This window comes from Poeciliopsis prolifica, unplaced genomic scaffold, assembly GCF_027474105.1.
Source record: "Poeciliopsis prolifica strain line A6 unplaced genomic scaffold, Auburn_PproV2 SCAFFOLD017, whole genome shotgun sequence".
NCBI classification, from domain to species: domain Eukaryota; kingdom Metazoa; phylum Chordata; class Actinopteri; order Cyprinodontiformes; family Poeciliidae; genus Poeciliopsis; species Poeciliopsis prolifica.
This window is the reverse complement of record NW_026562392.1, coordinates 2,634,394-2,661,361: the sequence shown is the minus strand read 5'-3', so window position 1 is coordinate 2,661,361 and position 26,968 is coordinate 2,634,394. Positions and strand designations below refer to the sequence as shown.

At 39.3% G+C, this 26,968-nt stretch overlaps 3 protein-coding genes across 11 annotated transcripts in view; 2 read left to right on the top strand and 1 right to left on the bottom strand.

Annotated features, from left to right (window-relative positions):
- Positions 1-1,600: 1,600 nt before the first annotated feature.
- On the top strand, positions 1,601-9,488 carry LOC129367563 (antizyme inhibitor 1-like). Of its 3 annotated transcripts, none has more exons than XM_055042106.1 (12): positions 1,601-1,813; positions 3,914-4,039; positions 4,815-5,026; positions 5,633-5,806; positions 5,949-6,121; positions 6,992-7,126; positions 7,270-7,351; positions 7,442-7,516; positions 7,591-7,756; positions 7,888-8,003; positions 8,088-8,305; positions 8,397-9,488. In XM_055042106.1, the coding sequence occupies exons 3-12, from the start codon at positions 4,925-4,927 to the stop codon at positions 8,509-8,511; spliced, it is 1,356 nt and encodes a 451-aa protein (XP_054898081.1). In that variant the 5' UTR covers positions 1,601-1,813; positions 3,914-4,039; positions 4,815-4,924; the 3' UTR covers positions 8,512-9,488. The 3 variants fall into 3 exon arrangements, with proteins under 3 accessions (XP_054898081.1, XP_054898080.1, XP_054898079.1); XM_055042105.1 differs by lacking the exon at positions 1,601-1,813 and adding an exon at positions 2,886-3,077 and having other exon boundaries at positions 3,914-4,035; XM_055042104.1 differs by lacking the exon at positions 1,601-1,813 and adding an exon at positions 2,886-3,077.
- Positions 9,472-12,877, bottom strand: LOC129367562 (Krueppel-like factor 10). Of its 2 annotated transcripts, none has more exons than XM_055042101.1 (4): positions 12,778-12,877; positions 12,034-12,273; positions 10,385-11,231; positions 9,472-10,295 (listed from the first exon to the last, which is right to left on the bottom strand). In XM_055042101.1, exons 1-4 carry the CDS (start codon positions 12,862-12,864, stop codon positions 10,015-10,017), a joined length of 1,455 nt encoding a protein of 484 aa, XP_054898076.1. In that variant the 5' UTR covers positions 12,865-12,877; the 3' UTR covers positions 9,472-10,014. The 2 variants fall into 2 exon arrangements, with proteins under 2 accessions (XP_054898076.1, XP_054898078.1); XM_055042103.1 differs by having other exon boundaries at positions 12,699-12,849.
- A 7,400-nt stretch (positions 12,878-20,277) lies between these two features.
- The window catches only part of ubr5 (ubiquitin protein ligase E3 component n-recognin 5), a 44,491-nt gene continuing 37,800 nt past the window's right edge, over positions 20,278-26,968 (top strand). For 2 of the 6 annotated variants that reach the window (XM_055041841.1, XM_055041839.1), the window contains exon 1: positions 20,280-20,590. In XM_055041841.1, the coding sequence (XP_054897816.1) occupies positions 20,529-20,590 (62 nt within the window). In that variant the 5' untranslated portion in view covers positions 20,280-20,528. Of the gene's footprint in view, positions 20,591-26,968 lie in introns of all 6 variants that reach the window. The other 4 variants (XM_055041838.1, XM_055041835.1, XM_055041840.1 and 1 more) reach the window with 3 other exon arrangements.

The window sequence follows — 26,968 nt, the reverse complement described above, 5'->3', positions numbered from 1 at the left end:
ATGTGTAAAACATGGAGATTAATTTCTGACTTATTCATTGGATTTTGGAAAGAGTCTCCGGCTTGTCGACTCAGACTCTGAATGGCAGGAAAGGTCCATCCAAGTGTGTTGTTATATGGGTTCTTGGATCCAGTTGCGTTTCTTTCCCCCTGATTATCATGCAGATCATTGAGACATTTGTTTGCATTTCCTTTCTGCTTACTGGCATTCTCTGGCAAAAAGCGCAGAAACCATGTCTGTGTAACTTAACAACACCGCAGCAACTTGCATAAGGTGAGTTCATAGAGGATTTGTGCAGTTGATCATGTCCACGTGATTGATTAATAACCTATTAATTAAATATGCATTTACAAAGAAGACCTGATACCTAAACATTCATTAATATTGGTGACTAAGAGCTGCAATTTATTGTGAAAAAAAATGGTGTTTTTATATTTTTTCATCTGTTACCCTTTTAATCGGTTTTAAAAGGCCTGTTTTGTTCTGTCTGACTGGAAATTCAGTCAGACCTGATTTAGGGTCTGTCTAAATCTGTGCACTGAGGTAATCTGTTTGCAATGTTTGCAGATATGAATTCCTGCAGCACAATGCAGCCACTGGAGTATTTGGCCTGACGGTGGGTGGTACGCATGTCCCTCTGTCGCATACCCAACGGGCTGCACTGCCTATTATGAGCCAAACAATGGAAATCAGGAGCAAGCTTTACTGGAAGCCACTCTAGATGCTATGTATGATTAGCTTTATATATACATAGCCTCAGTTTGTGTCGCAGAAAACGGGTACAAAACACGGAACAGCTTTTGTGCCGCAGCCCGAGGAAAAGACGCTGCCTCTCCGGTCTTCACAATGGACTCTCAGTAATAGTTTTATTAGTGAAACAAACAAGGCCATTGTTTATCTTGCAGCAAGGCACATTCAGATCTCATCTAAGAATTTAAAGATTTTTTTTTTTTTTGAAGGAACACATCACGCCTGAACTATTGCAGGTTCTGAAATATATTTGGGTCCATCAAGGTGCCAAATTCTTCGTGGATATTGTTGTTTTTGGAAAACAAAGGATTTTCAGAGGCGATTAAGGCTTGCAGGTTCACTGGGACAAAGTTTGCTGGATTGTAGCTTTTACAGTGCGATAAGAAGCTGCTGTTTGCATGTGGGCATTCAGGATATGCATGTCTTGTTTTTGTTTTTTGGTTTTGAGTATTGTGCATCCTCTGTCTGTACAGAAAAATCTGACTTAAGAGAGCATGGAGTAGCCATGACAAGGCAGATTTCAGGAGATCTTTGCACCCAGAAAATAAAACACATAAAACAGCTTCACTCGTTTTATATATATATATATATATATAGATATAAATATTATATATATGTAGACTTTTGTTATATGTAGACATTTGGGACTAAAAGTTAATCTGCAACTTATTTTACTGTTTTATACTGGTATAATTTGAGAAAACACTTCACTTCTGTGAAGCCCAACCACAAACAGTGGTTGGGCTTTCCTTGTCGCCCTCCTCCTCCAGTGTTGAGGAGGGAGACATGCAAATTTATCTTCTCAAAAAAAAAAAAAAAAAAAAAAAAAGAAAAAAAGAGAGAGGCAGGCACAACTCAAAGTCATAGCAACTGAGGCTGTGGGACAAGAAAGTCCTGTCTCAGCTTGAGCTTTAAGAGGGAAAAAAATGAATGTAATATCTGATTATGGGATCAGGAAGATTTTGATTGATTTATAATAGGCAGAAATATTCTACAAACTTTACTGGACAACATTTGGTCCTCACTGAACAGCCATGGAAAATGCGAAGAAGACATAGCACAGGTAATTATAAAAAGTGCTGATCATCAAATGTTTGCCAGATGGGTCGGATCATAACAGATGCATTACACAATAAAAAGGAAATTTAAAAAATTAATTCAACTTCAACTGATGATATTAAAGTTAAATTCAATTCTAACAGCAGTAGCTTCTTCCAGGAGATTGCTTGTTGTGTCCTGCAGTGCAGCAAAGAAAAAAGCCTGATGTGTATATTGTATTGTATGATGTATTGTATGATGAAAATATCAAGTTAGAACAATTGAACAATCTAAAGAAGACTTGTTAATAGGACAGCTTAAGTAAAAAATGCAATTTCACTTTGTCGCAGTACCATCTCAAACATTAAATGTATTAGAGCTTTGCTCTTTTAAATGTTTTTCTGACAAACAAAAAGGCAACAATTATTGCCACCCATGCTAAAATAATCCGCTTATTTATTGTTGAAGTTATTAAAATGTATTAAATGCATTTTGTTTGTGCTACTGGAAATATTTTCATACAGCCAAATTTGTTTTTGTAGCTTAGTGAAAATGCAGTTGCCTTCTTTCAGCCAGCTGCATGGCAGTGTGAAGCACTAAGTGGTACCAGTTCACTGAAAGTCTAGTCAATCTCACATCCTTCTTGCATCTCATGAAGAGCGATTTGTAAGGAATTAGATGGAAAATTCTAATTCTTTGAATGTTTTGAAATTATTTTTTCAGAACCTGGGGGTAGCTTGGTTCCACAGTTTGCCATGCTTATTGTGTTCAAATAGTACTATGAATGAGAACTTAAAATATTTTTTGTCCTAAATTAATTTACACCGAAAAAGTTTGTTTTTAATTGCTAGGATATTTTCCACCACTTTCCATATTGGTTTAAATTTGATCATTTGAAATTAATCACGTTCTTTATACGTAAGTCTCTCTATTTCACTATTATTATTTTTGTTATTAATGTTATTGGAATGAACGCGACTACTAATTAAACAGTCTCCATACCGGTTGTCCGGATATCTTGAAACTATTTTGATATCGCTTTTATTTTGTCAAATTACCGGATGTTCGTTAATTTTGTACTTCAAGCTTTACGCTCCCCGAGTGTCGGTCACTTCCGTCGCCTTCGTTCAAACAGTTTCAATAAATGAGTGGTGCCAGCAACTAAAATACGCAACTCTCATTGTTTCTATGGCAGCTGCAGCTTTCTCTGTCAGTAAACCCAACACGCTTTAAAAATTCCGCCAAAAAGGAAAAAGCGTTCTTGTCCCAGTTTTGGGTCTTCAACCAGCGTAAGTAGCGTTAGCTAGTGCCACTGTTAGCTCCTTGCTAGCCTTCGCTTGCTGTTTGCTAAATTAAGCGGGACGGATATTTTTGCTTATGTGAATGTCTAAACACGCTGTTAACGTGACGGATATAAATCGAGTGATGGTTGTAGCTTGACTCAAATTTTATGAAAACGTTCAAATGACTGCCTTGAAGGTGGCTTCATGCGAATGCCCGATAAATGACACAGTAATAATAAGCAAAGGGAGAAATTACTAATGAATCAGTGTCGTATTAGGTGACTTAATAGTGTTTGGTGGATGAGGAGTTATATAGTTTTAAGTTCATAATGTGATTGTAGCTATCCCATTTATATTTGTGTGTTTAAAGGTATATTAATGTGCAAGTTTATGGTTTCATATGAAAATTAGTAATTGTAGGATTATACGCATGCATAGCCTATATCAAGTACTTAGCCTGTACATATATATATATATATATATATATATATATATATATATATATATATATATATATATATATATATATATATATATATTATATATATATATATATATATATATATATATATATATATATATATATATATAATATATTTTTTTTTTACTAAAAAAAAGTGATAGTTGATTTGTCAACCAAATCAACTATTAATGAGTTATTTAATTTAGCAATGTCTTAATTACTAAACTAGCTACACTAGTTTAGTAATTAAGGCATATGAGTCATATTTTATCTAAAAGGAAAACCATTATTGGGGTACTACTTGCTGTGTTTTTTTTGTCTGTTAACTTGGTCAGTAATTGTTTTGTCTTCCTCTCTGTCCTCGTCTGGTTCTCTGCAGGTGTACAACAACTACCCAGAGGATCTAGGGGCAGCTCTTTACAGAGAGCCGTTTGACTTCAACGCTGAGCCGCCTTGGGATCCTAGCTGATAGCGGACGAGTTCCTCACTGGACTCTTCCATGTTGGTACATTGATGCCTCTTATCAGAGCATACACAAATAGCATTGTCACCTACCTTTTTTTTTGTTGTTGTTTTACGCAGTGTATCTCAGTTGGAAGGCTACTTCTGTTCAGTTTCTGTATCTAAAAACTGTCCCACATAAATTGCAGAATGGCTATATTTAGATTCAAACCTCCTAGATGTATTTTTGGCTTTTTGTTGCAAAAAAAATCAATTGCACGTTTTTTTGTTGTTTTTTTTCCCCAGCTACAGACTTCCTAATTACATTTAAATATTCCCTTTTCTTCTTTAATATTTTGCTACAAAGACAATGAAGTACAAGTTGGCTTGTGTCAGCAGTAACTTCTAATGTAATATTTTCTGTTTAAAAATGTACTGGACAGACTATAAAATTGTCATTACAGGTCACAGTTAACAATAATCACCAACGTGCAACTTTATCGCAATATTTGGCAACTTTTCAAGAAAAACAATTATTATCGGCCAAAATCTTTCAGGCTTTTGAAAGATCAGTCAGTTGTTTAAGTTTTTTAATGGATTCATAGATAATGAAATTTATTTTAATAGCCTAAAAATCCAGTACAGGCATTTGTTATACCTATACTGCACTGTCTTTTCTGTTGATATTGTAGAAGAAAAGTAATAATAACAATAAAGGGAAACAAATACCAGTAATAAAGGGGGAAAATGAATCATTAATGAAGTTACTAATAGAGCTTTATGTTGCATTGATGTTTTGAAACATTCCCAGCAGATTTTGACTTTGTTTCCCTCCACAGTTTGCTGTGTAAATCTAGGACCCCAGGGGCTCGACGTGCAGCCACTGAAAACCACTCTTGACCAGCTCCATTCTTTATGCCTGTCGGATCAGAAGAGAAAGATCCAGAGGATGAAAGGCATCACAGATGAACCGCAGTATTCTGTCAGCTTACTGGATGGAGGCACCACCCTAAGTGATGTGATTAATAATCACATTGAAGAACAAACACTGGTGAGCGCTCTCCACCTTCACTGAACATGGCTTTGGAAAGTTTTTGCTCGATTCAGGGCCGAAACTGTGTTATAGTCCGTTGGTTACCGTTTCCAAACTTACCAAAGTGAACGTGAGCTGCCTGGTGCTTGGCCTGCCACCATAACAAATTTTGCTGGAATGATAACTGTTCCAGAGATTATTGGGATAAACGTTAATATTGTTGTTTTGAGACAGTTTGCAATTAATGTAATGACAGTGGCATAATAATGCAAGAAAATATTCTTGAAGATCAATAAGCTTTAAATTCTAGTGAAAGTCTAACGCTGGAACTGTTAAGTTATTTAAAAAATCCAAAATAAATGAACAAAAACAACAGAAAGAGCAAATAAAATGACTAATGAACTCTGTGTAAACAAAACCGTCCTTAAACAAAATGGCCATTTGCGAGCAAAGCAAACAGACTGAAGACCTTTTGGTAAAAAGAGAAAACGATAAATCACGCCAATGGAAATGATTGAGTGTGATAATACCTCACTTATCATGCAATTTAATTGATTTATTATTGCGACAGGCCTCGTTGGTACATCTTAATCTCATTCATATTTCTGCTCTCTCTCTTTGCAGTCTGAGAAGAGTGCTTTCTTTGTCGCTGACCTGGGAGTGATCATGAGGCAGCACATTCGCTGGCGAACTCACATGCCCCAAATTCGTCCTTACTATGCTGTCAAATGCAACAGCAGCCCGGCAGTGATTGAGGTTCTCGCTGCCCTGGGCTCCGGGTTCACGTGCTCCAACAAGGTAATGCTCACACCTTGTAGGAGTTTTGCTGTCTATCAGTTTGTCACGATGGGCGTGAAGTGTTTCATTGTAGCAGAGCATCAAGATGCCTGCATTGCTTCCTTCTCTGCTAATGTAACACAGGCCTGCTTTTGAATTCCAGTCTGAACTTGAGCTTGTGCAGAGCCACGGGATTCCCTCCGAAGACATCATCTACAGCGGTGTTTGCAAGCAAGTCTCCCACATAAAATACACGGCTAAAAATGGCATCGACCTCCTTGTGTGTGATAACGAAGCGGAGCTGCGCAAGATTTCTCGCTGCCACCCTAATGCCAAGTAAGTCAGTGCAGTATGTGTTTCCAGTCAGTGGACTGATGCACTTTGATCAGGAACTAGATGTGCTGTGTTCAGAATTTGTGGATGATTTCAGTCCCCAGTTTTGGTATTACATTATGTTATGTTATGTTACATTGATATCTTATTTACAGAGACCTAGTAATCCATTTTATCTTTAATTTTGGTTGTGTATGTTTTTTTTTATTATTCATTATATTATGTTGTTGTTTTATTTTTGATATTTAATTTTTTTTCCAGTTTCCATGTTAAGTGTTCAGTACAAACTTAAAGTTTATTAATCTTTGGAAGGCTGAATTCGCATTATTAGAACATTATTTTACAATATTGACAATGGCCTAAGTCATGTTTTTGTTTTTCTTTATTTTATGCCAAAACTGGTTTTGGTTTTTAAAAAAAAATAAAAAATCACGATTTTTCCAAATCTTTTCTTGCTAAAGATGATTTAGGAAAAAAATACACTGGACATTATTTTAGGAATGTGATTATATTGTACTTTAAATGGTCCTAAAACAACTTTATGGAAATAACTATTTGGACTATTTGTCATTTGAAAACTGTGTAGTTGTGATCACTGGGGTATTGTGTCTAGTCGGAGTAGCAATAGACTTCCTGTAGTTCATGCTAATTATCTCTTTAGCAGAGCGCTAACCAGGGTAAGTACAAGAATCCAGTTTGGTTCTGGTGTTAAAACACCTGACAGTAGTTCAGAATGTAATTGCGCCACCTTGAACACGGACATCCGATGTTATTTCTGTACCTACTGTGAAAGAAGCTGGAGATTTTGACCAAATTGTCGAGTGAATTTACCACATCAGTAACCGCTGCTCTTTCTGCCGTGCATCGACCCAGGCTGCTGCTGCAGGTGTCCACCGAGGCCTGTAACCCAGACGACGAGATGGGCATGACGTTCGGCTGCTCCCTCAAAGACTGCAGGCGCCTGCTGGAGAGCGCGAAGGAGCTCGGTGTGCAAGTTGTGGGAGTCAGGTGAGACGCACTGAAAATCATCCTGAACAAACACACTGAAGTGATTCAACAGCAGCCATTCATCCCTCAAAAAATAATATTCTGCAGTAAACCGAATAAAAGTGGACTTTGTGCGACTGTGAGGGGCGTCTTCTCCCTTTCAGGTCTCACATTTTCAGCACATGTGATGATGACCAGGTTTACAGTCATGCAATCTCTGATGCCCGCTGTATCTTTGACATGGGTGTAAGTACTGTAAATTTAAAAGTGAACTGGTTTTAGTTTCAGTTCCAGAGACATGTAAAACAGGTAATGTTTTTCTTTTGTCTCCTGCAGGAGGAGGTCGGTTTCAGCATGAACATCTTGGACATTGGAGGCGGATTCAGTGGCTCTGAGACTCAGCTGGAAATGGTCAGCTGTACTTGGTATTTGGTTACGCTTAGATTTACAGTTCCTAACTTTCTGTCATGTTTTTGTTTTTTTAGATTAACTGTGCTGTCATGTCCATGGTGGACCTTTACTTCCCATCTTCCACTGGAGTCTCCATTATTGCAGAACCCGGAAGCTTCTTTGTGTCCACTGCATTCACTCTTGCTGTTAACATCATTTCCAAAGCAGTGATGGCTCGTGACTGCCAGGACCAGAAACAAAGTAGGTGGAACGATGCTTTGTGTTTAAGATGAATAATTTAATTCATGTGTTTATGGGATTAATTAAAGCTTTCGGTCACCTTTTAGACTGTATATTTTGAAGTATTAAATAAACTCTACCTTCTTGAACAGGTGAGCTGTCTCCCAATGAAGAGCCAGAGTTCCAGTATTACATGAACGAGGGAGTGTATGGATCATTTTCAAGCAAGCTCTCAGAAACAGTGATTGCAACGCCATCTGTTCATAAGGTGAGTCTCAACATTCCGGACAAATCTGATCTCTTCCTTTGATTTCCAATGGTTTAACAATTCTGTTTGATGCCTTGTGGACAGAATGTGTCTCTGGACCTCCCAGTGTTCAGCAGCAGCTTGTGGGGTCCCTCTGGGGACGACCTGGACCAAGTAGTGGACCACTGCCTACTACCTGAGCTCAACACGGGGGACTGGCTGCTGTTTCCACAAGCCGGAGCCTACACTCTGGGTCAGCCTCTGTTCCCTTCCACTGACTCAACACCGCCCCCTGTCCACTATGTGATATCCTCAAGAGACTGGTGAGAATCTTTCTGATGTTTTTTTTTCTGCATTCAGAAGGAATCAGTTATTTTTATTTTTTCTTTACATGTTTGTTGCTTCCTTCTCTAGGGTAGAAATGCAGGATGCTGGTGTAACCAGTGAGACTACGATGAAGAACTTCTCCTGGATCCCATATTTCCTCGGCTCTTGGCAAACAGAAGCGGCTCTGTCTGTTCCAGCTTAGCAACCTGCCGACCAGGAAGGCTTTTGGGTTCTCCTACTGGTTTACGCTGCTATTGTCCTTCACCTTGACAAACTCATTAAGCCAGTTGTGCAGATATGTGTAAAAGCCCTGGGACCGGGTAGATCTAACCTTATCCTCACTCTGATGACATTACACCCTGAAAATCAAACAGTACATGTCAGTTAGTACGTAGCAGAATAATTTCAGAATTACTCAAGTATTTCATGTTATTAGCATCTTGTCGAATTGCAGTTTACTGAATTAGGTATATGTAGAATTGTTGTGATTATATATTTAACTGATGTATTTACTACTTCTGCTAGTGTTGCCAGTCTCAGTAAAGCATATGAGTGATTGAAACATTGCTCTGAAATAATTTCTTATTACACTTGTATTTATCATTTTTATTGTCTTGCATAATTTATTATATATGACGAGCTTAACTCCCCATGGGCTCATTCAAAACATAGTATTTTCAGTTATCTTTGGCGTCGCAGCGGCATCTGCTCCTTGCAGAAAACAGACTGTTTCGGCCCGGTGAGGTTCGGAAGCAAAAGTTTTAAGTGATGACCAGTTAGCTGGTGTGTTTGTGTTTTGCCAAAGTGCAGAGCGGCTTTCCGAAAAGGGCCAGCAGGTTATCATAGAGCCAGAGTATTAGACAGCATGTGCTGCAGATGGAACAGAGTAAGTGTTGATGGATAAGGAATCAGCTGCACCAGAAAGGGATATTTCAGTAACAAAACAGTACATTTGTAATTCTGTAAACTTCACAAGCTCTTATTTATACCAGACATATGTGGTGCAAGAATATTGCCAGAGTTTTTGACAATGCAAGGCTGCTTGCATTGCATGTGTCACATCTGTAAAGCTGTCTCTCAAATCTGTGTCTAAGAATAAAACTGGTAAGGCACTTGCCTTCTGTTAAGTTGCTGCTGTAGCTTGTAAAAATGAACATTAATAAACAGCTCATTGATGTGGCTGCGTGTTACTGGGTTTTGAATTTTTCTCAAAAGCAGGGCTGTCATGCATCGGTGTCTCTGGGCCCTGACCACCACTGGCAGGCAAGACGGGAGAAGTATCTTGCCCAAATAAACAACATGTGAGACAAATGGAGCAGGGTTTGAACCAGCAACCTTCCCTACTGGCTACAGGACAAACTATTATCATTACCTCAGAAACATGCAAACCCTTTACCTCAATGTTGTTGCAAAGTTTGCCTTGTAGTACTGTGTTCCTAACAAAAACTAAACATTGCACAAACATTGTTTAAAAATAATACATTTTATAAGGCACAAACACTTTGGTCAAATAAAAAAAAAAGATTGACAGAAAAACAAAAAGTTGCAGGAAAAAAAGTTCATGGAAGAGAGTTTGATTCCTCTCCTCCATACACACAGCGGTGCTTAACCTCTGTTGCACTTTTTAACTGGAAAAACATAAATATCTGCAAATTCAGCCTCAATAAGTTTTTGTTTGTTTTCGCAGTCTTTGGCCTTTCAGCAATTAGTGTCTCACGAGAGTGTTTGTAGAGGAGACTTTAACAGCAATGGATGCAGAGAGGTCTGCAGAGGGGCTGATCCCTAATGCCCAGAAGGATTTCTTTCTCGCCACAAAGTGTCGTCGAGCGTGTTTAGCCAGGTGGTCGCTGCGCATGAAGCGGCTGAGGCACATGGGACACGTAAACCTTTTCTCTCCGGTGTGTGTTCGACGATGGCGGGAAAGTTCATCCGAACGAGCAAATCGCCTCTCGCAGCCCTCCCACTTGCATTTGAAGGGTTTCTCACCTGTTGGGACAAAGACAAGAGGGGATTTGACTTTCACTGTTCTTGAATCATCAGCAAGATGGCACTTCTTGAGATTTTTCGTCTCTTACCTGTATGTGTCCTCATGTGGGCCTTGAGATGGGAGCTCTTGAAGTAAGTCTTGCCGCACTCCTCATGAGGGCAAACATGGCTGCGCACACGTGAAGACTCTCTTTGTAGAGCGGCGCTCCTTTGCTCCAGCGCGGCGCGCCCAGGACCGGGGGCAATAGGGGCAAACCTGGTGCCACCAGATGTCATGTGTGCTTGCTGAAGGTTCCAGACGGCAGGAACAGATGGTTGGGGAACAAGAAACACTACAGGGCCTTTTACCACCTGACCCTCTACTAACAGGATGTGTGGAGGGGAACCTGTTGGTATCAGTGGCGATCCAAGCTCCTGCTGTGAAGTGTGTGAGGTCGTGATTGCTAATGCAACAGACGAAGAGGTTGTGACACTGTTTTGCGGTCTCGCGGTGGATGTGGAGGACACGGGGACGATCTGGCTGAAGACTGGTACACGAGAAACGAGAGTGATTCCAGCCGGAGCTGAAGGGGCCGTGTTTGATCTGTCGTCTAGTTTTATCCCACTCATCTGGATCTGGCTGGGTTCAAAATGCGCTGATTCACTTTTGGAGGTTTTCTGTTTTGCAACAGTCTTATCAGAGTCTCTGTTAGTCCAGCTGTTAGAGGCGTCCACATTCGTTTTAGAGTCCTGCACAAGAGACGCCGAGGCTGTGACTTCTTGCAAGGGTTGATGAGTGCTACAGGAGCAGTGCTGGATATCCGCAGTGTGGCGGATCACGCTAGTGCACTGGTACTTCTGGGAAATGGCTGAATCCTCTGGAGAGTGATGCAGCTTAGGCAGTGACCCTGAAAGGGCGGCCTCACAGTGGGGTGGGCTGTCGGGTGGCGTCATGCACTGCAAGAAAGACAAAGAGTGGGACTAAGTTTTCAGTACTACTGCATGGTTTTCATTGTCTTCATTTGCAGGCCTCAAAGACACATCTCTTCACGGCTTCTTCCAGGACGGCCCAGTAAATAGTTTCATCCTTCTGCCTGTCAACTTTGACGATCTTCACTGACCCTCCCTATGAAACACCAACAGTATGACGCTGGTGCCACCCTGTTTAACTTTAGAGATAATTTGTTCATAATTTATCCACATTTGGAGGCCAAGAAACTTTTATTATCTGTTTCAGACAATCTTTACAACATTTCGCTGAGTCACTTATGGGCTTGTGGCAAGCTGGAAACGGGACCTCTAATGTGTTTCTATCAACACTGGATTCTTCTTACCGCCCTTCCATTAAGGTCCAGATTCATGGAGTGCTCCGCTAATAGTGTTAACAGATCTCCCCATCTGAGCTGTACCACTTCCTTCAGAGACACTTTGGCTTTCTTTCTCTAATCCTCTCCTTGATTCACAGAACTGCACAGTTATGCATGTTACACTTTTTGTTTTACATTTTGCTTGAGAAATTTTTCAATTTACAGATATGAACATTAAGGCCCTGAAGGTGTGAAGGTGTGAGGGATGGGGAGGCATGATTATACTTGGAAAAATGCTGAACACGACTCTCTGGAATGCTCAGAGAGTCGTGTTCAGCATTTGAACATCTTCTGGCGTTGCTTCTGGATATGTGCTAATTGGTGTTGGTCCGTCAAATGACAGCTGGCAAAGAAAACAAAGCAAACAATGTGACATTCACTGGTTCACTTACAAAAGACGACTCATGCATCGCAGAAGGACAGGGGGGCCCGGCGTCATCCTCCGAGCATTCTGAGGAGGGGGTGAGGGGTCTGGGCTGTTTGGGCCTGCAGTTCCTCATCTTCCAGTGCTCAGTCATGGAGATCAGAGCTTCCACGGCCCGCAGGTCACCTGCACCCATTGAAGAAGGCTGGAAATCAGAGAGGGTGTCCAACACCTCTCTTTGGTCCATTTCAACTTTCACTCTAGAGATCTGACAAGACAAAAACAAGAGAGAAGTGTTGAGAATTTGCACCAGGCTAATGCCTCACTGACAGTCATCCTGTGCAGGTTATTTAGTTTTCAGGTTTATTGATTCAGCTATTTCCAGGACATGGGGGAGGGAGCACGTGAAACCGGCATGATCAGCTGGTGTTCTTCACTCCCTCCCCTTTCACCTAGTTTCTTCTGGAAGCAGAGAGAGGTTACAAAACAACCAGACAACCCCTTTAGGCAGGGGTCTGGCACAGAGCACCAGAGCAGGCCATCCTTCTCCCTCCTGTCTGCCACAAGGATAAAAATGCATAGCAGGTTGCAAATAGAAAGCAATCTTGAATAGAAAGTAATCTATTCAAAGAAATGTTATGCAATATTTCTTTCTTCTTTTTTTTTAAGTGGAATTTAAAAAATCTTACTTACATCTATGGTGGATTGTTTTTTTTTTTTTGTTTTGTTTTTTTTTTGTAATTTTCCCAAGGTATCAGTCTTTAGGTTTCACCTTTAGGTCAGCCCTGTCGTCTGTGCGTGAATGTCTGAGTGCAGATTTTAATGCTGCCCGCTCTTCTCCTCTCGACCCGTTTCTCATTCATCGTCTCAAATGGAACGGGGGAGGAGCGAAGAGGGTTAAGGGGCGGGGCTCATCGCGGCGACCAATAGACCGCATAGGTGTGCTGAGGTGCCGGCCAATCGGAGGAGATCTCGGTGCGTGATCCGAGGCTGATGGGGACGTGGAGGCCGCATGGTACACAACACCTTTGACATGTGGGAACGGCAACGCAACACTCACTCTCTCATTCTTTCTCCCTCACACACACACACACACACACACACACACACACACACACACACACACACACACACACACACACACACACACACACACACACTCGCTCTGTCTGTCTTGGAATTACTCTCCTGATTCTCTGTGGATGCAGAAACATTTTTCCATCGCTCATTTGAAATGAAGATCTTATTTTATTTTGTAAGATAATAGATATTAGCCCCCTCACCCCAAAAAATATTATTCCACCAAACACTTCAGTGACTCCCATTTGACTCGCTCTCAACCGAAACAAAAAAAAACTCATGCAAGAGCAAAATATGAAGATCAATCACATTAGTGATTTTTAGTAGTTTAAACAACATTAAGATACAAATCTTAGATATTTCTTGTGTTTTGAGTGTTTTTGTGCCTTGTTTTGTGACAGAATATCACTTCATCACTTTCTGAACCCTCTTCATTGCCTTCAGAACACATTAGTACCAGATTCAATAATGGACTCAAAAAGGTGCTGGAAACATAGAATGTTTTTCTCCATGTTGACATATTGCAGTTGCTGGAGATATCACCGACGTAAATATCACGTTCCTGCAAATATCCACATTACACATCTGCTCTATTGAATTGAGACCTGGAGACAGTGGAAGTCATGTTCATAAAGCAAGATTAAGACGATTCGAGGTCTCTGACATGGTGCATTGTCCTGCTGGTAGTAGCCATCAGAAGATGAAATCTTAATGCTGGAAAGTTTCGGGTTTTTTTTAATTTTTTTCTTGTGATCCAAATCAAGTTATTCAGTAACTTGTGCTTTGAAAGAAAACAGTTAAAGTGGTTCAGGCATCTGATTAAGTAGCCTCAAAAGGGGCCTCCCTTTAGATGGGTGAGCAGATGAACATTAAATAATATGCAGTAGATTAACTCAAGGCTGGTGCCTTTTCTTTAAAACGGACGCCAACAACTCTTTCGGGGGTAAAGAAGACGGGCCAGCTTGAATAGCAGTCAACCTCTGGTCTCTTCTGTGCAAACAAAAGCTCAGAACAGCTTTTATTCGCTTGTTTATTGCACCAAACACGGAAGCTGCAACAACTCCCCTTTAAATAGTAGAATCTCTGCAAAAAAAAAAGCATGAACCTCATGCTGAAAATAAATACAAAGCTGTTTGAATTCATTTATTGATACGAAAGTGTGTGAGTTGCCGGTTTTTAATAATGAACAGAAATCTAGTCTGTAGAGGGGGTGAAAGAGTTCAGCCGACAGAAGATGGCATCAGGCAACTCTGTGGATTAGGTGAGTCTCAGCTGTCTGGATCTTCCTGCACAGCACACAGAGCCGGAACAAAAGCCTGGCTGTGGCCACACAAAGGACAAATACACACACAGACAGAGAGTGCCATTGACTGTCTCTGGCACGGTGGGATGTTCCTAAAAAGCATATCTGCTGGAAAAGAATAAAATCTGGAGGTGCATTTAGTAGGCTGAACTCCTACTAAATGCAGGAGTTGATCCTGCATTTAGTATTTCATAACTGAAAATTCGAAACATATTGGTAACAGTTTCAAAGTACCTACGATAACATGTGCACTCTGTTCTGCCTGCAAAAGTCAAACAATTTCAGCAGTTTTCAAAAATAAGTAAAATTGTCAAAACCTCAAGCGACGTGTGTTCGCAAAATCTTCTGGTGAGTTCCTCCGCATCAACCAAATTTTAAAACTCCCTAAACGTTCAGAAAAAAAATGTGGTTGGTCGAGGAGGTGAACCAAACGCAGAGGCTACGGACCTCAAAGTGGATGTACTGCATGTCTTTACCTTCTCTCTCTACCCTATTGCCTGTTCAGAGAGGTAGTCAGATGAGCCAGAGAAACCTTTGGAGTAGTAATATGACTGTATGATTGTTAGCACCTGCTAACTAAAATGTTAGTTTCAACAATATCAAAACACTAATCATGAACATCAGCTATGCTAATGCCGAGGCACTACACCAACACAGTATTTAATGAAAGCTATGCTAACGTGCTAACTTCATTTCAAATGATATCTGCCTTTGGTACTTTACCCATAGACCAACAGTTGAATTTTGACTAATTTACATGTTCTCTAATACACTTAGTTAACTGCATGTACGTTTATATCAGGTTATCTTATGTGAGTGTTCTATTTTGTTTAAAATAAAGTCATTTGCAGGTAAAAGAGAGGCAACGGAACTGCGCTTTGAAAGTTAGCAACAGCGCTAAGCCAGAAATTAGCTCCACTGTTAGCACATTAGCAAATTAGCGGGAAGTGTGCCCACCTTGGGGAGCAAGTGAGCTAGCATTTTTCCTGGAAAGAACTGGGAGACCCCCGTTTATCCTCTGGGGGCGCAATGGCTGACTTGTCTCAAACTCCCGCGTGTGAAAAACATCGTCACATTTCATGCCTTATTTACTGCTTGAGGCTGATTCTGTGAAGTTGATCCAGGAGGTTAAGTTGACCTGGGTGCACTGGAAGACGCACAGTTTTCTATTAGTTGTCCGTTTCCAAGGCCTTCATTATATTTCTCCGCCAGCAGAGACAAGTTATTTTAAACTCTTCTTCTCTAGCTAATTATCGTGTTACTCCTGCTGGTTAAGCAGCAATTTCCTGGTAGTCCCCAGACTGACAGCAGCTGGTGTGATGTTTTAACCTAATCTTTGTTTGAATTCAATTGTATTTTAAGCTTCGCCGTCGTTGAATTAGAAGTCTCGTCCAGGGATTTGAATATTTCCTCAAAGCGGCTCAAAGGTCACTCCGATGGCAGCTGAATTTCCTGGCTCTATCTCTTTGTATCCATATTTAACATCACCACAGGTCATCTGATAACCCACTGCCCAGGCAGCTAAAAATAGGACTAGATTTTAATAAAGTTTGTTTGACTTTCCTGTTAAAAAAAGGCTACAGGCTTTCACTCATGGGACGTTGACCTGATATCTCTAACCTTTGCACTAAACGCCGAACAAAAAGGAAGAAAAATGCAGACCTTAAATGGTTACATGACATGTGGAGCGTCCATGCTTACAAAGACAAAGATTAAATCATTTGAATGTAGGTTTTCCACATCTCCCTTTAATTCCACTTGGATTTTTGCTCCATCCAATCATTAGGATTTTTGCTCAATAATGTTACATCACCAAACAATTAAACAAGAGGACATAAAAACGACAATGATCACATTTCCAATATGTTTCAAACAGAAAGCTGTAACTGAAAATATGCACTTTGTACAATCTGATTTTCTTAGTTTCACACAATACTCTACTTGGCATTTGTTCAGCATTAGGTCATGAATACTAAAAAGGCATGCTGTATTGGAGAATGTTGGAGATTAAAAATAAAACACAACTTCCCCCCTATTTCTGCTTCTGATTGTCTCTTCTCCAGCAAGAAAGTCTCTCATTTAAATAAAATCCCCTCAGGACGTTTTGCCATCAGCGGTTCATTTTAAAGACCCGGTATTTGACAACTGTTATTCACCATTTGCCTCACGTGTCTCACATGGGGCAGTGCATGAAAGAAATAGCTGCCATTTCTGGCACCAATTTTTATTCCATGGAAGAAGGTAAACAGTGCCACCTAGTGGTAAAATATATATAAAACCCAGTATGAATTGTCCATATGACAAAGTGGACTTTTTAAAATAAAGGTAAGAATATAACACAAATATCTTCCTGGAGATATATTCATTTGAAAATATAAATATATAAATCTGTGTAACTCAAACCACTTCCATTCATAAAGGAGTGCCCTAATGTACAAGCTACTTTTGTACTGCAAATTCTTTTTTCTTTTTTTTTTTTTTTTTTTTGAGGTCCAGTAAAAATGTCCTTGTTTCACTATGTCCTCTATATATTTAGTGCATTCTCTGTTTTGATTCTAGCTTTTTTTTATTGACGTGGATGACTTCTCAAATACAGCTCAGTCAAATTTTTGGGTTTATTAGAGCACAACATGTACCTTTACAGCTCTCTCTGAATTAACTCCAACAGAACAAAAAAACAGTTGGAGTTTTAGTTCTTTTTTAATTACTGTTTTTGTTCTGAACAGTTCTGTATTTTCACAGACCCTGCGTTGACCTGGAGATGCCCAGGCGTTTTTGTTTTGTTTCTTTGAAATGAATGTGACCCTGGGTGAGCCACTGCTCCACCTTGTCATAATTTCACAAAGAAAAAAATGTGTTTTGTAGAACCTGTCTTTGGTGTAGAAACAAATACAGATGTTTTTTTTTGAAGTGTGATGTTTTTGTCAACACTTCCTTCAATCTATGTTGGACATGAGTGACACAAAGAAAATGAGATCTCCAAACTGGGTTTGGTTCACAGTTGAATAATCTAGTATAGATTTGACCAATCATGAAAAGTACAACAAAACTAGTTTGTGAACAAATACTCTAGAAGTGAGTTGCAGTTTAGAGAACTTTTTAAAACGACTGGTAACTTGTACCACTCTTTGGCTGTATGACACCCTGTGTGGGAAGCCATACCCGCCATATCAAAAACTATGAATGTCTAAATGTGTTGTTGGGAAATCTGCGGTAGATATTTCACTGTTCTTATTCAGTGACTCTTTTTAAATGAAAGTGTTCTACTCTAATAATACAGATTTATGATAAATCCAGTAGGGCTTCTGTTGGCATTTTCAGAAAGTATCAACAGTTTGCCATTTAACTCAGTTGAATCAATTGAGTTAACATGCTTTTAGAATATGCACTGACTACATTTCTAAGGTTCCATGTTTTTTTTAAGGGTTTACAGTGAATTGACAGGACAGTGGATAATGAGAGAAGGGGAAAGGCAGGCGGTAGGGGTCACCAGGTCAGGAATTGAACCTGCGACAGCCGTATCGATGACTAAGGCCTCCATATGTGGGTGAACCCCTGGACCAAAACAGCAACTCCATGTTTCATGTATTAATATAAGACACTTAATCCTAGAAACACAATTGCAGTATTGGGCAAAGGTAACCTGCTGTTGCAAATTGCTGCAACTTCTGCTATTTTATTCAATTTAGTTACATGTAAAACATTTTCTGAGCTGCACTGAATTAAAATGACTGAATTTAAAAGAGATCAAAATGAGGGTACCGTGCATCTTTTTTTTATATAATGGAACCCAGGCTCCTTGTCCTTTTCCCCATGTAGATCTAGAATTTTAGGAGGCGTTTCATTTTCTCTCTTTGCTAAAAACTTTCATTTTTAGTTTGTTTACTGTCGATAGGGTTGTCCTATTGAGAAGAGAGGCGTCTTTTGAAGGATAGACTTAGTCAAGATAGCAGCAAATCCAACAATCACACAAAAAAAGTAGAAAATTATATAGTTGCCATAGAAACATGTGTGGTTTGTCAGCACTCCAGAGGTCTTTGGCAGGTCTTTAAATTTAAAGACCCAATTTAGGAGGAAGCTAGAATTAAACCCACAACTTTCAGACTGCAAGTTGTGGATTTGACTTACAATCTCTTTCCACTCAGAGATGTTGTCATAATTATATTGCGATTGTATTGTTGCCCTTATAAGATTTTCACGATCTATTAAGAGACTTAAGAGTATATTCTTTATGCCGCCTCATAGTTACTTTTCAACCATATTTTTTTTTAGATAACTCTAAAGCTGAAAAGACCTGAATTAATTAGGATAGTAATCTGATCTTGAATTGAAAAGTTCAAACACTGTTGTCCGTTTTCAAAATAAATAAATTAAAAAACAACAAGAGCTTTTTCTTGTACCGTTTTATGGGTATCTGAGTGATGGAGACCAGGGGTTCCATCCCTAATAAATGACGATTGATATGATATTATGTTGAATGTATTTACAGACCAAATGCATTTTGTTTCAGTTCTTTATTTCAGTTGCACTGTGACATTCAGTTGAACACTGGTTTTGGGTAGGGAGGCTGGCCAAATTTCCTGATCCGCAGGAATGTGGGGGGAAAATGTCAGTTCCTGATTCCTACTGGTTTAATTTGAATTTGCTAATTGTTTGAGTCTTACCTTTCGGGTATGTCTCCTCAGCAGGTTGGAGCAGTTTGGGAGACAAAGGCTCCAGGTGCTGCTCAATGGCCCCTGGTGCATACCATTTTCAAGTCAGTGGGGTAGTGCTCTGAGGTGTTAAGTCAAATTTATTCTTTGGTTGATCTTAGGTTGGTCCTAATCATTTGCATGCATGCAAATATTTATCGGTACATTTTATTGTTTTGTGTTAGGTTTGTGCATATAATTATTTCTTTTGTCTTGTCACCCCATTTACCTGGTGTGACTGTTGGAATTGCCCAAAGTATAAAAGCCAGATTCTTTGCCTCTCTGCAACTTCAAATAAATCCATCTTGACTGCATTTTGTTGCCTTGCCTCCTTTTCTGAATGCAGAGGCTCAAAACCATTGTAGGAGTAGGGCAGCAAGTTACAGTATCAGTATCAGTAGCATAAAAATGAAAAAGCCGAGTACAAGTCCTCCGTCGGTTTACTCACACAGAGAATTAAAACACCAGTGGGCCGAGACATGAGCTTTGTTTTATCCCTCCATGCACTTGCAGAACCTGAGGTAGAACCATCTACCTGAATTGCCTAGGTCAGGGGGAGGAAACTCCAGGCCTCGAGAGCCGGTCTCCTGCAACTTTTAGATGTGTTTCTACTTCAACACACCTGATTTGTGCTGATATTATCTATTAAGAAACTGTAACTGCTCGGGTTATGTGTGATGCTTTTCTAAATTTTTGTCAAGTATGTAGTTTTTTTTTCAACCTTAATGGAGAAAACTATAAAAAAGGAAGCAAGCGTTATATTAAAAAGCCTTAAAATAATCAGTTTGCAAACTACTACCACTATACTAATGTTTACAACAAATGTTCATTGTAGTCTCTTCGATAGACTGTATGGATATTGTCTTTATTCTGCTGTTCTGTCTTTTCAAGAGAGAAATTATATATATATATATATATATATATATATATATATATATATATATATATATATATATATATATATATATATATATACAGTGGGCTGTTCAAAGACAGCTGCCCACTGTCCACTGTCTTTGAACTTCTGTCTTTTATTTTGTTTTGTTTTTTAGTTTAGCCCTTACATACCATCGAGAACTAAATGCACGAGAACTAAGACGGAGTATATGCCTTGGTTAGAACCGACACGTTGAAGCTCGATGGTGTTCCTTTCTGCAAAATTGCTCCTGTGGCAATTTTCGAGGCTCCTCCGATCCAATTGAACACATTTCCTGTTTGTGCTGGAGCTCGGAGCAGCGGAGCGGCTGCATGTGCACTTATCAACACTAACAGAAGAAGCTCGCTAGAGTTAAGATGGCGGCATGTGGGTGAGGAGGCAGGGATCCAAACTCTTGGGGTTTTTCTTTTCGCAATTAAACGATTCCCGTGAACGCACATGCGTACGGCATTTGAAGGAATAACAGTTTCCACACCGTTCACGCATCTGTGTGAGGATTTTGGACCGACTCCATGACATCTATTCACTTCGTTGTTCACCCGTTGCCGGGGACCGAGGATCAGCTCAATGACAGGTATTTTGTTGCAGTACGCGAACAAGAACAAATGAAGTCGCTATTTATGGGCTGGTTGCGTTAAAGTGCGCTCTAGGTTGTGTTCACCGCCGACGTGGAGACTGTCATGTGTTTGCTTTTGGGTTTTAGCGATTAAAACGTGAGCCCTTTGGGATGATAGAAGGCCCGGCATTTTGAGCAGTCCTCGTTAGCTAGCTGCTAACTGTGAAACGCTAGCAGGACGTTTCTTGGTTCTTTGGACGGATTGGCTCGCACTCAAAGTTGAGATAGACAATGCGGGTTGGGGGATGGGGGCAAGAGGGGGGGAAATGTTGGACTTTTAACACAACCATTTTTAAAATGTCCACCCTTTTGGCATAAATTGCGTGTATCCACTCGGGGCATGGGTATTAATTTGTTTTGTAGGCGTTCGGAGGATTATTATGATCAATGAAGCAGCTAACGCCTGCTAACTGTTAGTTAGCCACGAATGCTAGCTGGCTCGGTTTTCTCAGCCACGCGCGTAACAAAGGCAAATATTCTTACTTCAGAGTTTTAGGTTCATCATTTTTTTATTTCCTAATCTCGTAACGTAGTTACACATTTCCTCACTAATATTTGAGGAAAAATGACTCCATCTTTTGTTGCTAACGTTGCGCACTGAGATGCATATCTATAATCTGCGGCGAAGCAGAGCTAGCAACATTACATTTACATGAATCTTGTTATCGTCTTTATAACGGTGGAGAGCCCAGGGTTTCAAACTGCTTATTTTTTTTTATTTTATATATATCCGAGCACTCAATCAAGTCAAATTTTTTTTATACTAGCTTCATTTTAAAGGCAAAGTTCCTCAATAACACGGTGCTGTTACATATTCTGTCCTCTTGATTCTTACTAGTGTATTTTTACATTCGTAAACAAGAAGAAGTCATTAATCGATAGTATTTGCGTTAAAGCGAGCCTAGAATGTGGGTGAACTCTGAGTAGTTCGACTCAACATGTGATTTATGTTGGATCTATTTATACTATCCTTCGAGATCGAACTGATTAATGAGCTGTTCCACTTAGAGACAAAGAGGTGAGAAGTCAGGCTTTTGCTTTTTCTTTTTTTTTTAACACATTGACCTTGAGATTAAAGGCTACATTAAAGCAGAGTTTAGGATTTTAACTGGGCTTCAGTCTGACATGAAAGATCAGTTTACTCTGCAGGTGAGAACAGCCACAGAAGTGTATTGGTGACATGGACCACTGGTTTCCTAAAGAGGGCATGGCAGTTCCATCCTGCCTGTCTGTCACCATGTGCTGTTGAGAGATCATCCCCCCCTCACCCTTCCAGTCTCTCTCATAGCTATCACTGAACTTCCGGTTGTCAAATCAAGTAGGTGGGCCTGCATCTGAAATAAGAAGGGATTGGTCCAGTTGAGCCGTTTGCTGTAAACATCTGGTCCGACCTCCTCCACTAGATGTCTTTTTTTTTTTTGACGCGCTGCTGCTTTGTTTTTAGTGTCACTGTTGCAGAAGGTGGAGAAGTGTAATCATGACATCTCGATTGCAGAAGACTGCGCGGACGCACCGTTCGGTGGGGTTCCTGCCCTGACTGCCTTCACGTTTTATAGATTTTAATGACATGGGCGCTGCAGCTTGCTATAGGAAATTTTCCACCAATCCGGTTCCAGCGTGTACCAAGTTGGAGGTTCTCCACCGGGCCGGAGGAAAGAAGCTGTTTTCATGAGGGGGAACCAATCAAAACTCCAGAGTTTGTGTTGCATTCCCAATCTGAAAACATAAAAACAGTTCAACGAGAATAAAATGTGAGATTGGTGTCAGGATAAAAGAAGCAGACTGTCTCTGCTTCTTCTCTCATCTCAAAAAAGAAAAAAAAGTCACTCATCCTGAGGTTTTAAGTAGGTCAGTTCGCCACTGCGCTCGCAGCTGATTTATTTTCCACTGAATTTATAAACGTTATTTCTGACTCGGTTCTCTTCAGACTGGTGTTATTTATTTATTTTTTTAATTCTACCAGGTGGTTTCAATAAATACTGCTTCATAAGCTGTGTTTAAATCCTATCTTCCAACTTCTGGTGTGGATGAGAGGTCAGCTGATCAGGATTAAGAGGCATTCACAAGCATCTCTGGTCATATAAATCGGTGTTAATAGATGAAGTTGGCAGGATCGTAGCGTCTATTTGCAGAATTTGAAAATAAATGACCGGTAATCTCATTTTTTTCCTCGCTCTCTTCTAGAGTCACAATCCCACAAAAAAATAAATAAAATCCTTCTCTAATAATGAAACACCGTTACTGAGAAGAAAGCTTCGAAATCACAATTTCTTATTTGTCATTGTGTCAGAAATGTACAAAATATAAACTCTGGAAGGTAGTAGGGACACACAAAAAAAAAAGAAAAGAAAGAAGTTGCAGCCAGACTTGCTGCTGTGCGCCTGAACAGTTCACAATAATTGCTATTGATTATATTATAAAACAAACGCTGCTGCTTTAGTTGATGACCTCGTCAAACTGGTTTGTGAAAATATAGCTGGGGCTGTTTTGGGGGCTTTTCAGAGTTTACTGAAAAACTCTGATAATCACATTGTACAAATAATTTAAAAAATTGTCTTTTTCCATTCTGTACAGTTAATGTGTCATTTACAGAATGAGCGACTGGGGCCATTCACTCCTTTTAATAATTTTATTTTACTTATGGCATAAGAAATGAATACCAACACAGCGCTTGTAATTTTAAAACATAAATCTGCATTTAATTTTCTGCATACTGAATTAATTTTGAGTAACTTTCTTCAAAAACCTGCTTCCCGCACGACTGAAGCATTGCAACATTTGTGTGGGTTCATTTAAAAGAAGTGCAAGTTTACAAGTAAAAATGGAGGAATACAAATTCTGCCTTTCATTGAAGGAAATGTTTTAGTGTCTGAGATCACTGGCTGAATAAAGCTACCTTACAGGAAGATTAGAAGTATTGTTGTGACTCACCTGAAAAAACTGGTCAAACATTTGGGGGGAATGTTAAAAAAATCAACAACAAAAAATCCATCTAATGCTGGTTATGTGTGGAGCACATCATTTCCTTAATACTCTTAGATTCCAAATGACCCTAAACAGATCAACACTTGTTGGTACTTCAATTGAAACGTTTTGAAACAAGATGTTGTGACGTTATCGAAGTTGGAGGTCTTGATGACCCTGCGTTTACATTTCTGTTTTCTACGTTCTGGAACATTGTGGCTAAGAAATAAAAGATGTCTGCTCTCTTATTGCCATGACGATGCATCAGCATTCTAATAGTTTTGGGTTTTTCATCACACTGGTCAACAGCCCAAAAAATTGTGTGGGGTTTTTCAACTATTAGAGTTTTGATGTGCTGAATCCAAAACTTGCATTGGTTTTGCTCAGTTGGGTCAACTTTCTGAACTTTGGATGCAACATGAGCATCAAAGTGTATGACTTGTTTCCACATATGAATCGGTTTCCTGAAAATTTGGGATTAATAAGTGATGAGGAGGAGGAGAGATTCAAGTTTGTAACATTTAATTAACAAAACTTTGTGAGAAAACAAAATTTTTTTCTCCTAAAATCTTTTTTGGACGGGAGATATTCACGGAAATGAACTGATAATGCCAAAAAATGTCATCAATTTAGTCAGAAGATTGGATTTCTCTAAATCAAATTAGAATAAAAACCTGACCTGATTGAGAAAAATGGACGTAAGTTTTGGATTCAACGCTGCAAAATAGTCCGAGTTCAGTTGAAAAAAAAAGACAACTTCCAAAAGAGATTCTTTTGTCACCCAGTGTTACAGTTTAGTTTTATTTAGTTACATCTACAACTTCAGTATGTTTTAGCTCGTTTTAGAAATGGACAATGTAGTTCCAGTCACTTCTAGTTTTCCCCCTTTAATTATTGTTTTTATTTATTTTATTTTTAACAACACACGTTTTCTCAGTTTCCGTTGTCTCGTTCCTCGCCACAGATAATGTAGGAAGTTAGGACTGCTCAGGGTGTGTTGAATGTTGGCTAATATACTCCACTTGTAATGAACATGAATTTTTCATGCTAATGTAATATTTAGCCAGTTGGACAGTCTCACCGCAGCAGATGCTCACACCGGAGTCTTAACGACATTTCCTGAAATGTTAAAAGGTCACAGAGTGATGGAAGCTCAGACGAGAACAAGAGGAAATGAAAACAGACTTGTATAGCAACTGATACTGCAATATTTACCAATATGATCCCCACTGGAAGATTTTCTAATATCACTCAACCCGACATGCTAGGGAGTCTCAAATGAAACAGAAAATGTTGGCTTTTCATATTTGCTTTGGGGTGGGGTCACCTGACGTAAAAATTCCTCGACAGATTTGACTCGGTTTGGTTTGCACTTTGGTAGGATCTGCATGTTTAGCCGTTACATTTTGTATTTTTATCCCTCCGCACCAGAAACTCGAATCCAACCTGTGAAAAGCCGATATGTACCTCGTGTTTGTCACTTTGGAGGAAGTGAGTGAACTCAGCTGTTCTCTGAAGGCGGCTTCATGCAGAGCTGCAACAAGCACAAGTCACCTCAACCTCAGAGTGAAAGGAAAGGACGGTCAAAACCAGGGAACCTGTTGAGTCTTTATAGAAACGGGTCGTTATGTTTTCCAAGAATCATTTTCCTTGGCAATTTTAGTTGTTAGCTTCTCTTAGAAAACACTAAAAATTGTGATATAGAAACTTTTTGTCATTTCTGTCTGTTTTCTGAAAGAAAAACATAACACAGCATCATAATCTGGCGCTGTAATGTGAATCCTGTGTTCGTGCTAGATGGGTCAGACATAACAAATTTCACTGGGTGATAAATTGTCCCACAAGTTATTGCTGTAAATGATAATGTTGTTTGGAGACCATTTCCAAGTAATGTAATAGTAATGGCATAATAATGGAAGAAAACTGTCCCAAAATTCAATAAGCTTTAAATTCTAATGAAGATTTAACACTGGCACTGGAAGACGTTGCAATAAATAAACAAAAGGACAAATAAAATGAATCTTGAAGTTTCTGAAAACGCAATCGTCCTTCGTAAAAACGGGCCAGTTGAGACCCAAAAACTTTTCAAGACTTTCATCATCCAGGTTTTGGTACAAAAAGAGAAAACCAATAAAACCCTGCAAATGGAAAGTATTGAGCTCGTTTTAATTAATCATACAATTAATTGATTCATTGCTTATTTCGACAGGCTAGAACTTTTGTTTTATGAGTGTTTTGGGAATGTTGAAGTTCCCATGATGAAATCAGTTGTATTTTGCCAAAAAATTTCATACAGCGCTTTTCATAATTATATTTCTGTTACTCTCTTTAGCATTTGTATCTTGTTGAACTTGAGCTGAGTTGATGTGGGCACCCATCCACCATGGCAATCACTCAGAGTAATTGCTAAATTTGGATTTCAGCTGCTAGTGATGACAGTAATAATAATAGTTAATAAAAAAAAGTGGATTTTATACATATTTATATTTTTTGCTTTTTAAGCATCACAAGTGTGCTCCTATTTGATAAAGTCAGCTGTCTGAGGTACACGTCCACCTGTTTTGAAGGCTGAACCCCGGACAATTGTTTGTTGCTTTTCAAATTAGGTGAAACTAAAGATGGCGGCTTAAAAACCGTTTCTTCCAGGTTTTTAAGCCTGGAAAAAAATTATCTGGGAAACGATCAAAATTATAACAGCATGACCAGAAAAAACAAAAACAAAGAAAAACAAATGTCTTGTGTGGGAATACTTCAAATTTCAAGATAAATTTACAGTTATTGTTTAAAGACTAGAATGATTGGGAAAAAGCTTATATGCACCATTGTCACCAGGGTAGTTCTGCCTGAACGTGTGTGTGTGTGTGTGTGTGTGTGTGTGTGTGTGTGTGTGTGTGTGTGTGTGTGTGTGTTTATATGTATATAAAATGTCAAGAGATTTTCTTCAAGTACCTTGTAGATGCTACATATTTCCATACGGAATTTCGAGGTGAAAAAGAAATCGAGAGAGAAGTTATAAACTCCTCAAAAAACATTCCTCAAAATCCGCGTGCGCTGGTAAGGGTAAACATTCCAGGGCAAGAATGTCTGAACGTTAATAAAAGCAAAGAGTGAAGCAGTCGCTCCTTTTACATACTTGATCTTCAAAATGATGTTATTGTAGTGTGTCCTTTTAATACTCTATTTATATATTGTCTCTGTCATAGAAAATGGTTTATTTTTACTGGTCCTTTGCTTCTCTGGAGCTTTGCAGTTTTATTTAAGAAGAGAGATCGAGGTACTTTCAATTTATTAGGGGATAATGAGTGTGAGAGCTGCTAAAAGTCTTCATGAATCTCCTAACAACTCTCTGGACAATTTGAAGTTCATGAAGCT

What these genes read in the sequence shown, in the direction of transcription:
- LOC129367563 (XM_055042106.1), top strand. Translation starts at nt 4,925, where the DNA reads ATGAAAGGCATCACAGATGAACCGCAGTATTCTGTCAGCTTACTGGAT. An exon ending in GCTGTATCTTTGACATGGGT is followed by an intron (nt 7,352 to 7,441) that starts GTAAGTACTGTA and finishes TGTCTCCTGCAG; the next exon opens with GAGGAGGTCGGTTTCAGCAT. An exon ending in CTGAGACTCAGCTGGAAATG is followed by an intron (nt 7,517 to 7,590) that starts GTCAGCTGTACT and finishes TTGTTTTTTTAG; the next exon opens with ATTAACTGTGCTGTCATGTC.
- LOC129367562 (XM_055042101.1), bottom strand. Translation starts at nt 12,864, where the DNA reads ATGAGAAACGGGTCGAGAGGAGAAGAGCGGGCAGCATTAAAATCTGCA. An exon ending in ACGACAGGGCTGACCTAAAG is followed by an intron (nt 12,274 to 12,777) that starts GTGAAACCTAAA and finishes TTGTCTTGTCAG; the next exon opens with ATCTCTAGAGTGAAAGTTGA. An exon ending in CGATGCATGAGTCGTCTTTT is followed by an intron (nt 11,232 to 12,033) that starts GTAAGTGAACCA and finishes TCTTTCTTGCAG; the next exon opens with TGCATGACGCCACCCGACAG.